Here is a 16226-nt window from a genome sequence, read left to right as displayed (position 1 = left end):
CTACCGGTACACCGTGCACAAAACATTAGGGACACCTTCCCACTATACAGTTGGAGGCCATCGATATTGTCCTTTTCTTTTTGCTGAGGTTTGCGTGATCTGCGCAAAAGGACAGTTAAACCATTTTGGGCGGGAACCCCTTTTGGTGTTTTAAACATGTTATAATTTAGCTATTGAAAAATAGCAGATCTACAAGCTCATAGCGCGCCACCGAGTGGCGCGCTACGAGCTTGTAGGTCTGCTATTTTTGAAAAATCGTGAAAATATTTATTTCAGAAAACTGGAGGATTTAGAAGGATTTTTTTTAAATTTTGAGGTCAGGCCTAAATGGGTCAAATGATAAGGGACAATATCGGTGGCACCCAACTGTATGTTGCTAAATGCGCTTATTTTCCTGGACACCTCCCCTTCATCTGCATTTCTTTCAAGAGGAATTGATTCAAGCATGGATCAAGCACATTCATTTGATAAGCTTATGTTATGGGCAAAGCAGATGTTACTATAATTGTGCAATAAGACTAGATGACTTTAGTGTGGACACATATTTTACTCATAAGGATGCCATTTAGGGTGGACACAGGAAACTAAATGAGTGGATAAGTGTTTTTTAGAATGGACAGCCCAAAACGGGGATGCACTGGACAGGCTCACACAGACAGGTTTGTGCAATGTATACAGGTGCTTCTCAATACATTTGAATATCGTGGACATTTTTGAAACTTTCATATATTCTAGATTCATTGTGCATACTGTAAAGTGAAATATTGAAAACCTTTTTGTTTTAATCTTGATGATATGGCATACAGCTCATGGAAATCAAAAAATCCTATCTAAAAATATTAGAATTTTATGAGACCACTAAAAAAAACATAATACAGAAATGTTGACGATCTGAAAAGTATGTTAATTTATGCACTCAATACGTGGTCTGGGCTACTTTTAAACAAATTATTTCATCAATGGGGCATGGCATGGAGGTGATAAGACTGTGGCATTGTTGAGGTGTTATGAAAGCCCAGAATTGCTTTGATAGCAGCTTAAACTCATTTGTATTGTTGAATCTAGTGTCTCACACCTTGCTCTTGACAATACAACCTGGATTCTCTGTGGGGTTCAGGTCAGTTGGCTGGTCAGTTAATTATTACCAGTAAGACGCCCTGAGGGCGAGAAGCGACGTAAGGGTGAGGTTGCGTGCACACATCCGTCATGGGTGACGTCAGACTGCTGGGCGAGCACTGGCGCTTTGGTATGGGTGGTCAGATCAACATATGGAATGAATTCTGTACTGGCCATATGTGGAGCGTGTCTTGAGTGTACAGGGCTTGATGAGGTCAGATCAACATATGGAATGTCAGAACAGGTCAGCTCCATATATGGAGATCAAAGGGTGGCAGTGGGGGCAGTGTCTTGAGTGTACAGGGTTTGATGAAGTCTGGCCATATATGGAGCGTGTCTTGAGTGTACAGGGTTTGATGAAGTCAGCTCAACATAATGGAATGTCAGAACAGGTCAGCATACTGTATGGAGATCTAAGGGTGGCAGCGGGGGCAGTGTCTTGAGTGTACAGGGTTTGATGAGGGCCCAGGTAGGGCCGGGCCTTAATTTTCGGGCCTGTTGAGAACTCTAGTTTTCGCTGGCTGCCGGGCACAACTGCACTATTAACTTTGGGCGGACCCCTCTGGAGTATGGCATCAGTCAAAAAGGAGACATTGACGAAGGACGGGTGGGGAGGATCTACATATGTAATGTCAGAACAGGTCAGCTCTATATACTGTAGGGAGATCTAAGGGTTTGAGGTTTGGCCGGCTCTCCATGTCTTCTCTTCTCCATGTATGGCTATCCAGGGTTTGATGAGGTACAGTGTCATGATCTTCGTATACAGTATGGAGACAGCCATATATGCAGGGTGTCACGAGGCATGACGGACTGACGGCCAAATATGGTGGTGTGACGTGTCATGAGGCGTGACGGCCATATATGGTGGCGTGACTGATCGACTGACCTGTTTTGCAGGTTTTCATAGTAATCTTTTTTTTCCAATTATTATCATTATTATGCTAAAACACTAAACACTCAACACCTGCTGAGAACTATTTCATGTTAAACATTTGGGGAAATTGTTGTAATTTCTTTTTGCTTGGAAAGCAGCTTTGAAATTAATTTACGTCTCCCTAAACCAACCCTCTGCAACTCAGACAATCAAGTGTGTCCCACTTAGCCGCTGAATTTATGCAAGATGAGGAATCGTGCTTTATTTTTTCCTTTTACCCAGTGCCGATATCAGCACTGTTGCTGGAATTGTCAGCACTGTATCCACCGTAACAAATTAGAGAGTTCACTGATACCTTTAAGTGCAGCAAGGGTGTACTAAACTAATTTATGTGTGACCCTTTTTAATAGTCTGCTCGATACAAATTAAAATGCTGCAAGTGAGCTAAAATGATTCAGACTTCAGAGCAAAATAATCTCAAAATGGGGAGGTGGGATAAACCATTGGATTAACTGATCAGGGTGTCAGTGGCTAATAACATTGATTAAATGCTACAAACCTAATGCACCTCCCTCTAATCACACCCATCCACCTCCGTGTGGATGGGTGCATGTCTATTAGATCAGCAATGGTTCTCAGTTCTCCAGTATTATCGTCCCCAAAAGATTAGCATTCATTCTAGACGTTTAGGGGCACCAATCAGCTATATGGCATGAGAGAAAAAAAATCGCACCCGTGCGAACTTAGCGTTGCTGTGTGTGTGTGTGTGTGTGTGTGTGTGTGTGTGTGTGTGTGTGTTCTGCAGGGGTCAAAAGGTCCTACTCTAAACAGTTTTGTTTGGCGGGTGTTGGACATTGGCCGTGGAGAGAATTTCACAGGAGGGAGGCAGAGGAAGTGCCCAGGGGCTCCTGAGCTCCGGACACTGAATTCACTGAAATCTGATTTCTTTCCCCTGACGTCCAGGACGGCGGAGGGGGCGGGGCGCGCACCGCCCTCGCGCCCGTCCCGAGGGCGTCCCTCACAGGTATGGGACGCCACCAGTCCCCCCCCCCCCTCCGTTCTGTGGGGGGGTATTAAGATGGACACGGAGCATTGTGCACCGCTCAAAAACAGGGTCAGATCCACTGACCGAGACAACAAACAAAATTGATGTAAAATGCTGAACATGTGTTGCCCAATGTCAAGTGTGTGTGTGTGTGTGTGTATAATATACACACAGTAAAATCACTTTCACCAGTAAACTAATGAATGTTGGAAATGGAATCCGTCAGAGCAGGGTTCCTCAACATTTCCATGCCAAGGACCCCCAAATAGCAATAGCCTATTGCTGCGGCCCAACTATGGTAAAATCACACAATGTGATGCAACACACTGTGAGCTTGTACAGTAGATCTGCAATTTGCTATTATGGAAAACATTTAAATGTTTGGGGAAACATCACGTTTTGACAATTATGACATGCCCAAGGGACGCCAGGTTGAAAGTGAAAATGGCACAATATTAATGCTAATATGAACTAAAATACATTTTGTAATTTACTATAGTTAACCCATTCTGGGCGGGAACCCCTTTTGGTGTTCTAACCCTTCTGGACGGGAACACCTCTTGGGGTTCTGTACAGTATGTACAGTATTAAAAAATTACAAAAATGTTATGCCGCTATATAAATATTTGAAGTTTTTCAGAAAACTTAGGTTAGCTTTTTAGAATCGGCTTCAGTCCAAAATGGGTTAAGCGGTTCATTTTGTTGATCTTTTTAATCACACTCACACTCACACACACACACACAAAGTGTACCTGGTTCTGTACAGTTCTTGTGCTCCGTTTCATTGTCTGGTGGCGAGGCCATGAGTCTTCTTCCCCAGTGTTCATGGTCCGGGTGCGGGTGCCCCTCCACTAACATCCCATAACCTGGAACAGAACATGAGCCGTGTTATTTTTTTGACCATATTCATATAAGCAATATGTAATCACAAGAACAATAGCAAACTGGCAGACAATGAAAAAAAGAAGTTGTGGCACTTTATTTTTTTTGACTGCTCCTGAAGTAAAATATAAGTTCTTGTGGGCTTATTTGAATTTCAAATTAAAGACATCCATTATGTGCTGCTGCCCCATGGGTGTTGTTAAACCTCCCACATGATGCTAAAAACCAACACGTTTTTTCTAACTCCGTTAAAAGTCCGCTTTGGGATGTTTTTCATTCTGCATCTGTAAACATCAAAACGCATCAGGTTTTGGTTGGCAAAAACAGATTCTGCCTGTTAAATCTTCTACTCTACAGTTCTGGAATCCATTATGTATAATGATACAGACTGTTTAAACGTGAATTATTTTATAATATCACAGCACAAACAGGCAATAGATAATTATATAGATTACTTTAATGAAGAACCATGTGCTAGCATCCGAGTGTATGTAAATTAGAAGGAAAAATTGCCCGTTTATGGAGTGTAAAATGTATGCTTTCTTCCAGTTCTACAATGCTCGAGCATCTGAAAATTAATTGAGATAAGTAGCTTCCAAAATCTGTTTAAATCTCTAGTCTCCCTGATTGTGACCACGACTGAGATTATTGCAGTCACAACAGGCGGATTTAACTCCTGATTTAATTATTTATTAGGAGGACAATGTGGTTAGTGTTTACTGTTTACTCTGATTTAATTCTAGGGTGGGAGAGAAATATTGCTAAACCTCCATAAATATATCTACAGTATAGGCCATTTTACATATCAAAACCACTGTTGCACAAAAACATTTTCTATATATTCCATGATTATATTCAGTAAATAACATTACATAATGATGCATGTCATGCACCAATCACCATTTTAAACTGAAAATCTACGGTCTGAGAGTTACTTGTTGCCACCATAGAGTGAATAATGTACATCAAATGCACAGCATTCTTTTGCATACCGTGTAAAAAAATAACAAACCCAAATCACACTACTCAAACCATCGAACAACTCTACCACAACAACACTGGTCGTTTTCTGACAGCTTGTCAATTCCAGTTTGTGTTTTTCCCGGATAGGTTCTCAAACAAAAAACATCCTGGTATTTTTAGCACACATTTAGTCATTGAAAGTAATTCAGCATTAAATGGCACGCGTTGAGTGAAGGGCAATCATCTGGAAGAGCAGACTGACGATCCACCGCCTCCCGACACACCCTCCAACAATCACTCACACCTGCGCCGCACATCTCACCGTTGTGTGCCTAGTTGAGCTGCATGGATGGCTCATTGACAATGCCAAATTGGGCCAAAATGTCAGATACCGAGTTAGAGATCATGTTTCATTGCTTTGTATTCCAATTTGATGATCAGTGGTGGAAACATTACTACTTTGTTTTTTTACTCAAGTATCAATACCACAATGTAGAAAATAATGACTCTGTAAGACAGTAAAGGTCAAGTACAAGTTATCATGTATAAAATGTACTTAAGTAATTGACTTGTACTTGAGTACACTGGATGATACAGTGTAGTGAATCATTGCAGAAAGAGTGACATACTGTACATGACATTAAATACAACAGTCACACAGCCTAATTTCCATACTCTTGCTCTCTCTGTGCACCTCAACTAAGTTTTGTGCCACAGCTTTGTTCTGGAGAGAGAAAGACCTTTGTTGTTAGTCCTGCAGGAACAATTCTGTTTCAGCTTCACCCCAGCTGATGAATACTGAGGCGGTTATCATGAGCGCTCCGTGGATCTACGTAGTTAGTAGTTAGAGCGTATGTGTCATGCTCTGGGAGAGACACTATAGAGCGTCGCAGTCCCGCCCCCTACCATGGACCAGGAAATTATTCTCCGTTCATTTTCCTCAGACATTTCAGAAAGTATTTATTTAAAGACGTTTACGCCGGACAAAGCCAACTCGAGTCGTGACAAATCATGACAACAAACACAATTTTTTGGTCCGAACAAATAATTAGAAAGAAGAAAAAAACGGCAGGTTACAACACTTTTTTTGTTGTTTTTCTTCTTTGTAATTATTTGTTTGGTCCAAAATATTGTTTGTGTTGTCATGAGTTGTCACGACTCCAGTTGGCTTTGTCCGCGGCGTAACCGTCTTTAAATAAATACTAATAGAAATGTCTATGGGAAAAATGCATTGGGATTCATTTCCTGGTCCATGGTAGGGGGCGGGACTGCGACGCTCTATAGGACATTTAGTCGGGACCGGGAACCAAGGCTCGCAATTTATGTCCAAGAAATTGGAATGACATGAGCAATCACAGTCAAATCCTGTTACATTTTATTAAATTAATTAAAGTCAAATTAACGCTTTCAACTGGCTCCACAGTGGTTAGGCAATTTCAGCTGATCTTGAATGCATACGAAAAGTCCAAATCAATAAATATATATTCTCAATAACATTTTTGACAATCCCATTATTCATGTAATAATTCTTATTCAGATTTAAACCACTTAAACATGTACTTTGTTCCTTCATTTTGTCATTTGTTTTGTTATGTTGTATGACATTCTAGGTCCACTAGTCTGCAAAAAAAAAATCACACCCGTGTAAAGTGAGGGGCGCTTTACCAACCCTTATCATCTTCTTACATCATCGCGATAACATAACATGCATATGCCGATTTGCTCAGTGACAGACACAACATTAAACTCTGTTCATTGTAAATGGCATTTAATTTTTGTGTTAGTGACAAAACAAACATTAAACTCTGTCCATTGTCAATGGCGTTTTTAATGTTTGTCTAGACAAGACAAACAAACCAGTATATAGGAGGGGCTAGCGCCCCTCAAAAATAAATAAAATCCCAGACACACAGAGGGGACGGAGGGGACAACTCAGTGCTTCACATACATATCACCACCAGTGTGCATATTGCATAAAATACAAATAGCAGTCGTCATCAATATTGTCAGTACATCAAAAGAACATTATGTTGTGAACAGGGGTGAAAAGTAATTCTAGCTTCACATTCTTGATATAGCATTGTACTCAACAATTTTTGAAAAGGCAATTACAGAACAGCCTACGGTTATGCTGTTGGGGGGCACACGTTAGTTCGACATCCCGTCAGTCCGACTACGTGGACAGTTAAGACTCACCCGTGGCTTCCGCGTTCGGTTAGGGTTTGGTGATAGGGTTGTATGGGGCTCTATGGTCGGAATATTGGGTAGTCGATTTATGGGTGTCGGATAATTGGGACATCGAACTAACGCTACACACCCTGTGCTGTTATGGCAATCAGGAGGAAATTTGGTTTTCGTTTGAAAATTGCATGATTAAACCTCTTTTCCAAGTCAATCAATTGAGAAAGCTTCTTTATAAAGAAAAAAAAAGGTCACTCAATACTTTGAAGGTAATCAATGATTTAGAGAAGCATTTTGATGGGTAGGACGCATATTGAAAGGGTTATATCAGGATGTGACCATAATGTGCCCGTCAGTGGCGGCCTTGCATGGTTCCCGGTCCGAGTTCGACCCCCAGCTCCTCCTGGCTACATGTCGAAGTGTCATTGAGCAAGACACATTCTACTTCTGCGAGCAGGTCGGTGCCTTGCATGGTTTCATCTGCTGTTTGTGTTTGAATGGGTGAATATGCACATTGTACAGTGCTTTGGAAAAAGGCACAAGCGCTGTATGAATGTACCTTTTTTGAGTACACTGTACTGAATGTTTAAGAAAACTCTCCATCAATACATCCTCCTAGTCCTAGTGATATTAGAAAACCATTTCAAGCGATAATCTTCAAGATGTGTTACACTGTGTCTGTTACCTACATGTATGGTATTTGACAAATCAAATATCCGGAAAACTGCTGTGCAGAATCGTAACGGTAGATGGCAAAGACTCTGAGCTAAACTGAGTCAAACGCCTTTTCTGCCTTGAAGGAGAAACAAAAATAAATTATACCAACAACGTGGTGACTGTCTGCCTCCAAGCAGCTTGTATTGTGTTCTAGTGAGACACAGAGCAACAGTAACCTGGTAGTAATGTCATCCCCCAGCTCTGTCCAATCATCTAGGGAGGGGATGGACCAAGGACGCTCATAAATCACATCCACTTCCTGCACTGTGAGCGTATACTACGAGAGTGCACCTCCTCACAGGAGCTCCTGCTGCCAAAAATCATCCCTCGTACACAGTAAAATCCTCAGTGTTCATTTAACTCTACTCTGAGATTATGTACACTCAGTGGCGTACATTTAGAGGGGCAGGTGCTCAAGTGAAAAAAAAGGGCACCTTGTGCAGCGCGTGGAACCAGCCGGTCGCCTTAATAGTGTGAGATTTATAGATTTTGGGGCCTAAATATTATATTAGAAGCTGTTTTTTATCAAGAATTGATCAATGTCCCCATGGTCCACATACTGTACAGTGTGCACTGTACAAAAAAAATACGTTTTTTTTTCCAAAAAATTGCCAAAGGGGCAGGGGATGCTCTAGCACCCCCTAGTGTCTATGTGTGCACGCCACTGTGTACACTCAGTTACAAAATGGATAAATAACACTGAAGCCTCCCTCCTCACATCACCATTGATCTGCCCTGCACATACCTGTCAGACCTGGGCATAAACACCTGTTCTAGCCTCCCATGTGGCACCCCGCTAACATACATGTATCCAATCAGCATGCAGGGTAAACCAACCCCATGACATAAATGGTGCATTTATATAGCGCCTTTTATCCAAGGCGCTTTACATAGATTGTGCATTACATTCACCCATTCACCCATTCACACACACATTCATACACCGATTGCGGCGGAAGCCATGCAAGGTACCAACCAGCACATCGGGAGCAATTTGGGGTTCAGTGTCTTGCCCAAGGACACTTCGACATGTAGACAGGAGGAGCCGGGATTCGAACCGCCGACCCATGGATCATTGGACGACCTGCTCTACCTCTTGAGCCACAGTCGCCTTCCATAAAGACATACCGGTAACCCAGAAGAAATGCATCTCTTAGCTCCCAGCCAATATGCTGTCGATAAGACAAGGTTGTCCCTAAGACAAGACTTAAGCAAAGATGGTGGCAGTGGCAGTATGGCAAATCTAAAATCAGTACCAAAGGTTTGTTGTCCAAGTAATGGTTGGTAGTTAGAATGGTTATCTTGAAATGCCTGGTCCATGTACAAATCAAAGACACAGCCCACCTCCAGAATCAGGACATCCTTGTGATTGGTGTCAAACAACAACATCTGGTGTATTTGGGATGCAAATGCATAACTAAACCAATCTGGTAACACTCTTGAATTAATACATTGCTGCAATGGATGGCATACATTGTTGAGCGGTGCCAACTGCCAACCACCTCTATTAAGTGACTGTGTGTCTGTCTGTCTATGTATGTATGTCTTCATGTATGCATGTCTGTTTGAGTACGGCAATACCGCTGGGTGACCTAAAGTGGCACTATTGAGCAGCCTAAATGGCTACACTACAGCTGTTGAGCTTCACACTGACTGGCCACTATCACACGCACACACACACACACACACACACACACACACACACAGGTTGTGGCGAGCAAAATAAAAAAATTGTATGCACTGCAATGCATCCATTTGTTGTTTGCAGTTGCACTAGATGTGAATTTGGGTACAGCTGACACTCCAAAAGGTCTGACAGTCATTAGACCAATGCTTGTTTCCTTTCTGAGAGATACGAGTACTAACAAGGCCATAAGAGTCATAGTTTGATCTGATTAGTGTTCAGCAACCGTTACCCAGCCCATAGGTCCAGGAGCGTCCCATCCCATTGCCTTAGGCTTAGATCAAACACCTCTCATCTGGAACACCTTGAGATGACCACCATTACTTCTACAAGTCACAGCAGTGCATCATGGCTAAAATGAAAGAAACCCCTAGCGCTGTCAAATACCCCTGCCTGGCAACACTCACACTTGAGTCAGGCAAACTTGATTAAATGAAAAAAGGCAAGCCATTACTGAGCAGGAGGCTTAGTTTGGGCTCCCAGAGCATGCCTTTTGGAGACAACAGATTTTGTGATTTGCACTTGCGTGCATGATATCATTTGAGAATAATCTCTTAAACTTGTTGTTTTAATGTAATTAATACATTCCCCAATACATCCTTTAGAGACATTATAGAGGCCACAGAGTGCTGATTTACAGATGATTTCAAGCCTGGGCCTAAGACTAAGTGGATGCAGATGGGCAGATCCCACACCATGCAAGCTCTGAGGTTGAGGGTCAGGGTTAAAAGCACTTTGAGGACCAAACAGATTGAAACCACTTTTGTCTTTACAGTAATCCCTGTGTGCTGTGGCAAACAAAAATGTGCAATGTATCCATCCATAGTGACACTGAACATGGCATTCCAGCCGGAGGGGTATTTTCTCTCATGTCCAGCTATGAGGGTGTGTGTAAACACAATATTGTATCCAACACAAACATTAAATGCCATTGAAAATGAATGGCCATTTTTGAGTGTTTGTGTAAACACAAACATTACGAAAACACAAACATTGAAGACAAAAGTGAGGACGCAAATTGTGATTGGCCGGAATAAGATGTATGATGATAAGCACGCCCCTCACTTCACACGGGTGTGATTTTTTTAGGCTATTTGCAGTAGCCTATATAATATTTTGTTATGCTTTTGCAGATATAGGCTTCATGAATACCGTTCAGAGAGCCTATCACTCATGTTGATGATGGATAACCTCGGTTATGAATCAGGTATTCTTCATGTGAATGTCAAGGTTAATTGTCTTGGCGTCGGTGACGATTACATAACGAAGAGACAGCTCGAGCTACTACTCTGCAGACTGCATGTTAAGTGTTTCACATCAGACACGTGCAGTGGCGTTTTGACACAGCCCATACAGACACGCGTGTGCGTTCTTCTTTTGTATATGGGGCTTGTGACATATGTCACACAAACACGGTGCATGCATGATGCATCGTTCGTGAATAATCCACGGACCTCACCATGCACACAGTGCATTGCACACCTCGGAGAGCAGCTGTGAATAATGGATCAGTGAGAGCGAATGCACCCCCCCCCCACCCCCTCTCTCATGTTATTTCCCCAAATGATCGTCCTCTGCGTAATTGTATGATCACTCGACCCTCATGCAGAACCTAAAGCGTGCGTTATGCAGGAGGAGAAAGATAACGATTATGAGACAAGTGTGCGCGATGCTGATGCCAGGCATTACCACGGCGGGGCAACGCTCCAAACGTATAGTGGCCGCTGATGCGCCGCTGCTTGCCATGATTCGTCTCCAGCGCCTGCCCTGGCACAAACGCAGATTTGCCACGGAGAAACGACTCAACCCAAAATTAGGCTGATTGAAAACGCGCCTTGTCGTCAGTTATCTGGCGTCTACAATGAACGTGGATAAGGGCTGTGCATCGTATCTAAAAAACGTTCCGTTGCCACGGCGCGCACACTGCGGCATAAGGACAAACAGACGCATAGAAAAGACATATGACCTAGATCACCGATATGGACCCATTCAAATATAATAATACAATAGAACAGGCACACCATTCGCTGCAGAGGCAGACGTCCCCTAAAATGACCAGATGCATGCCATTAAACCAGAGCCACCGTAGCCTGCAGGCGCATTCGCACAAGATAACATGCCTGCTCCATCCTATATGGACCACCTATGTTATTCCGTATGTGATGCATGCGATCAATTCCACGATGGCTCGGACACTCCTACCAGGCTACATGCCCTTGACAGTGTGTTTGTTACTTTCAGAATTGGAGAATCATTGAAATACAACGCATTGGTTACACTGCAGAATCCTCAGCTGCTGGGCTGTCCACCATGACCCACGTTTGTCAGCAGTGTGTGAGTGTGTCCCCGGTTCGGTCCCCACTCACCTGTCTTTGTGAGCAGAGCCGACATGCTCCACGCCACGAACAGGACGCTGCAGATGAAACACACTTGCACGAAAAGCATCTGTCTCCTCTTGCGAACTTTAAAAATCTTTGCAATGATTGTCTTTTTGGAGACACTCGACGCGTTGTCGTCTTGCTCCATGCTTGCGGCTCTCCTGTGGGCCAGCGGCCACTTCCTCTCGTCCTCTTGCCTCACTGCGGACGACGGGAGACGCCGAACAAACTGCCCCCCTCTTCGCCTCCTCTTCACAGAGAACAGGCTCGGGACGCGGTCCTCATCTCAAGTGGACCCGGGGCGCAGATGGAGGAGCGGAGCGGACAGTTTGACAATGCTGTTCAGCTGCTGCTGGATTGATGGAACGCGGCCGTTAAGGTTCCGTGTGTGTGCTGCTACTAGGCTACACACAGCACGGGCAATGATGGCAGGGCGGGCAACTCCTGTGTCTCCAATCAATTCAGCAATTCTCCAAATCCCAGATTTAGATATCAGCAGCAGAATAGCTCCCACGGCACTATGCGGAAAAGAAATCCAGGTTTGTCCCGAGAAAAGCCTGCATAGTCCTTATCTTTCCTACTTTATCTATTAAGCATACGCTGCGTCAAAAAAAAAAGTAAAAGTAGCCTAAACTGATTAAACCCCAATACAAAATAATTCACCTGTAGGCTTATACTTGGTCGCAAACTACACGCATCTGTTGTTGCCCGGTGGTCTATTAAGTGAAACCAATCTGTATTCATCAAGGTTTTAATTGTTAGATTCGGGCAGCAAAGTCATATGCCACTCGCCTCGGTCGGACGGGCACCTCCCCCTCAACATCAATTCTTTAGTGCAGAAAAGCTGTGCACAGACAGTGCTGCTGATGATGAGGACCATCAACTAAACAGCTGCGGTCCTCGTCCTCCTGCCTGTATAATGTCGTTTTGTGCCATAAATTACAAAACACATGTGTTCCATGATCGATTTCTAGGCTATACTTTTCTGGGGTGTCATGTGCTAAACATCATCACACGGTCCCTGTAACAACTGGAAGTACAGTACACCTTGAAGCCCGGACATCGATCAATCCCTGGAGTGTTACAATCTCACTCTCACGTTATTTATAGGTCACCATTTAGACCAAATATAGAGGCAGTGCGACGATCGAGGAAAGTGCGCGCTGCCTGCCTGCTCCCAAAGCAGCAAGTCAAAGAAAGAGCCAGTACCTAAACCAAATGCTGCATGTGTTATGAAACCAAATCCAATATATTTATCTTACTCCATCCCGAGCACACCCCCTTTAATAAGTGCCTCACTGCCTGCAGGTTCTAGTGTCTGCTGCTAAATCTCATTTTTTGATATCACAGAGAATAATTGAGGTTATAGATGTCCAGCTTGAGGGCGCCAATACCTGCTGAATTCAGAATCCAAAACCATGAAATAGGCCTTTTTACTGATAACCTCTATTGTTTTACTGTGATATGCCTACTGGTTTATGCATGGCTTTGTGGGTTTGATAAAAAACACAATGTTCTGTCCATAGACATAATTAATATCTGGAATGTACTGTATAGCGCTAGAGTACTCAAATACACTTTTGTGTGGGGGCCATGGGGGAGAGGACAAAAGAGAGAACAACTTTATTAGGAGAAAAACTCATAAGCAAAAGCAATTAAAAATTAAAAGCAATAAAACAATAAAAATAACGAGTTGAAATCAAAGTCAACTCGGAAAGGCAATTTTCAGGGCGGTTGAAGGGGGCGTCTCTGATGTGTTTGGGGAGTGCATTCCAGAAGGAGGGGGCAGCCACAGAGAAGGCCCTAGTAGTGTCGCCCCAGGTACGGCCTGGTCTTGGGGTGATCGAGGAGGCTGGCAATTAAATTGGGACGTTAATTTCTAGTTACAGGGTTGAGAGTCTGGATTCAGACCAAAATCAGTCAGACACGCAAACCTACAGTAGGCTAGGATATTATCCTTCGTTGTGGTCCCCTTATGCATAGCTGCTATTGTAGTCCTACCACTACAAACCTGAGTAGAATAGAAGTCTAGTATGTGTCATCATGGGCTCCCTGTGATCAGAAGATACTTCAAAACACTTCTGGGGTCCTTTTAACATCTACTCTGGCTTTTGTGTGCAACCTACAGTAGACAGTTAAGTTGCTTGATTCAATCTTTAGATATTTTATATTTATTTGATCCGACATCCTTTAAAACCCCATTGTAACAAATTCAAATTCAATTCAAACTCAATTTTAACCATGTTAGACTCATTGAAAACACATCCCTGGTTGTGTGTGTGTGTGTGTGTGTGTGTGTGTGACTGTGTGTGTGTCTGTGTGTGTGCACGCTCGCGCGCAAAACTGTAGGCATCTACAATTACTTCACACCATGGATAGGAAAGATCTGAGAGTGAGAGGGAGGGGGAGCAACAGTTGAGAATGATAATTATTTGAAAAGATCAGTTGAGTATCTTTAATCTAGAAAACTTGAGGTGGTGCAGAGAGAGATGAGACATTATACATAATAACTGCGATTAATTCAGATGGTATTTTGTAGTTCGATTGGAAATTCATTAGGCTACCAAATAAAAACCATTGCATGTGAGTGAACTCTACTCCCAAGTTAAAGTTACTATACCATCTCAGGGCAGCTTTGAGAGAGAGAGACACATTTAATGATCACAGTACCGTACCTTTTAATCTACAAAACTGTAGAGATAATTTTGCACATATCTGTGGAAAAGGCTGTATGGCTCTGTGAACACCCTCTACAACAATTATCTACAGTGAAGTGAGGGCATCCTGAGGGCAGGGGCGTAATGAGCCATATGATCTTCAATCTGAAAAGCTGCTACAGAGTACATTTTTATGAATAATTTTATATTATCTATCATTTCATCTCACCTTGCGATAACAGCAGTTTCCTCAATAGCTTACTCTTCTATGCAACTATGTGTCCAAAGGCACAAGGACATTCTTTTCAGTGGTCATAAGTGGTGGGCTAAGTACTCGATAGATACTAAGTGAAGTTGCTCAGTCAAATTTGAAATTGAGTTAAAGTACTGCAGTACAAATACTGTAAAGTTAGTTTAATAACTGCATTTTCCAAAAATCTGAAAATAGCAGATCTGATATTTGAACTATTTGAAATATGGCAGTTAATTCCTAATGTAATTGTCCTGTTTCTACTGTAGTGCAGTCAAAAGTACAATATTTGTCTTTGAAATGTATCAAATTCATATCGTATCAAAAACTTAAAAAGTAAAGATACTTAAAAGGATCCCTGGCTAATAAGACAAATATGCCTTAAAACATTATACTTGCCCTCTACAACTAAAATAAAATAAAATCACCTTAAATAGTTTATTTCTTTCATAAATAGAGAATCTTTCACTCAATAGGAACGGCTCCTGTCGCAAGTTGATGATGTCATACAGTATGTCCATGTGTGTCCAGACTCCAGCCCTATATGGAATATATGGAATGCACATGCTAATATAAAGTATTTAAAATATTGCTTTGATGCTCATATTAACCTTAGGAAGTATTAAGTTGTTTTTGATTAACTTGCGACGGGAGCAGTTCCTATTGATTGAAAGATTCTCTTTTTATGAAAGAAATAAAATATGTAAGGTGTTTTTATTGTTTTATTTTAGTTGTAGAGGGCAAGTATAATGTTTTAAGGCATATTTATTTGTCTTATTAGCCAGGGTTCCTTTAAAAAAAGTACTCAATGTAATTGTCTCCACCAGGCCGAAGGCATGGGGAGAGAGTATGTTTTGCACTCCGTCCGTGTGTCCGTCCGTCCGTCCTTCCGTCCGTCCGTTACCAGCTAATCTCCGGCACTGGATGCCAATGATGAACCTCTGCCCCACATTTTCCAGAACGGCCTGTTATAGCGCCACCATGAGGCAGCTTTTCACATTTTTTACCTAAAACTGCACCGATCTGTGTGAAACGTTGCATGCACACTCCCTAGAGGCCAAGGACAAATCTTTGACCTGCATTTTCCGCATCTGCCTTTTATAGAGCCACCAGGAGGCCGACTTTTGTAAAACACATTTTTTATATTACTCCTCCAGATTCTGTCCAAAAATCTCACAAATCGTTACACAGTATCTCTATGGTCATGTGCTCAAGTCGGATCTGTCCGATATTTCATATTCCATCCTAATTGGCTATAATTGGCTTTCACAGTTTGCAAGATTGCCCCGTTTTGAACAAAAGCCTCAAATCATGAACGCAGCATGCAATTTGCGTGAAATCTTTCACACATTTTCTTACTAGGCTGAGGAATATATCCCACCCTTTTCACATTGGCCTGTTATAGTGCCACCAACAGGTTGATTTTTGCAAAACACATTTTTGGAACAAAATGCCTCAAATCATCCAATTGGCGTCACC

The 16226-nt window shown here is 42.5% G+C and overlaps 1 protein-coding gene across 2 annotated transcripts in view; it reads right to left on the bottom strand.

Annotated features, from left to right (window-relative positions):
* The window catches only part of slc24a4b (solute carrier family 24 member 4b), a 55693-nt gene extending 42777 nt beyond the window's left edge, over positions 1 to 12916 (bottom strand). The window contains exons 1-2 of one of the 2 annotated variants that reach the window (XM_079525825.1): positions 11829 to 12916; positions 3788 to 3901 (exon numbers count right to left, since the gene is read on the bottom strand). In XM_079525825.1, the coding sequence (XP_079381951.1) occupies positions 3788 to 3901; positions 11829 to 11988 (274 nt within the window). In that variant the 5' untranslated portion in view covers positions 11989 to 12916. The remainder of the gene's footprint in view (positions 1 to 3787; positions 3902 to 11828) is intronic. The other variant, XM_079525824.1, reaches the window with a different exon arrangement.
* Positions 12917 to 16226: the final 3310 nt, after the last annotated feature.

The sequence above is a fragment of the Electrona antarctica genome, assembly GCF_951216825.1.
Source record: "Electrona antarctica genome assembly, chromosome: 17".
Taxonomy (NCBI): Eukaryota; Metazoa; Chordata; class Actinopteri; order Myctophiformes; family Myctophidae; genus Electrona; species Electrona antarctica.
Note: the sequence above shows the minus strand (reverse complement) of the source record. Positions and strands in the feature narration are given on the sequence as shown.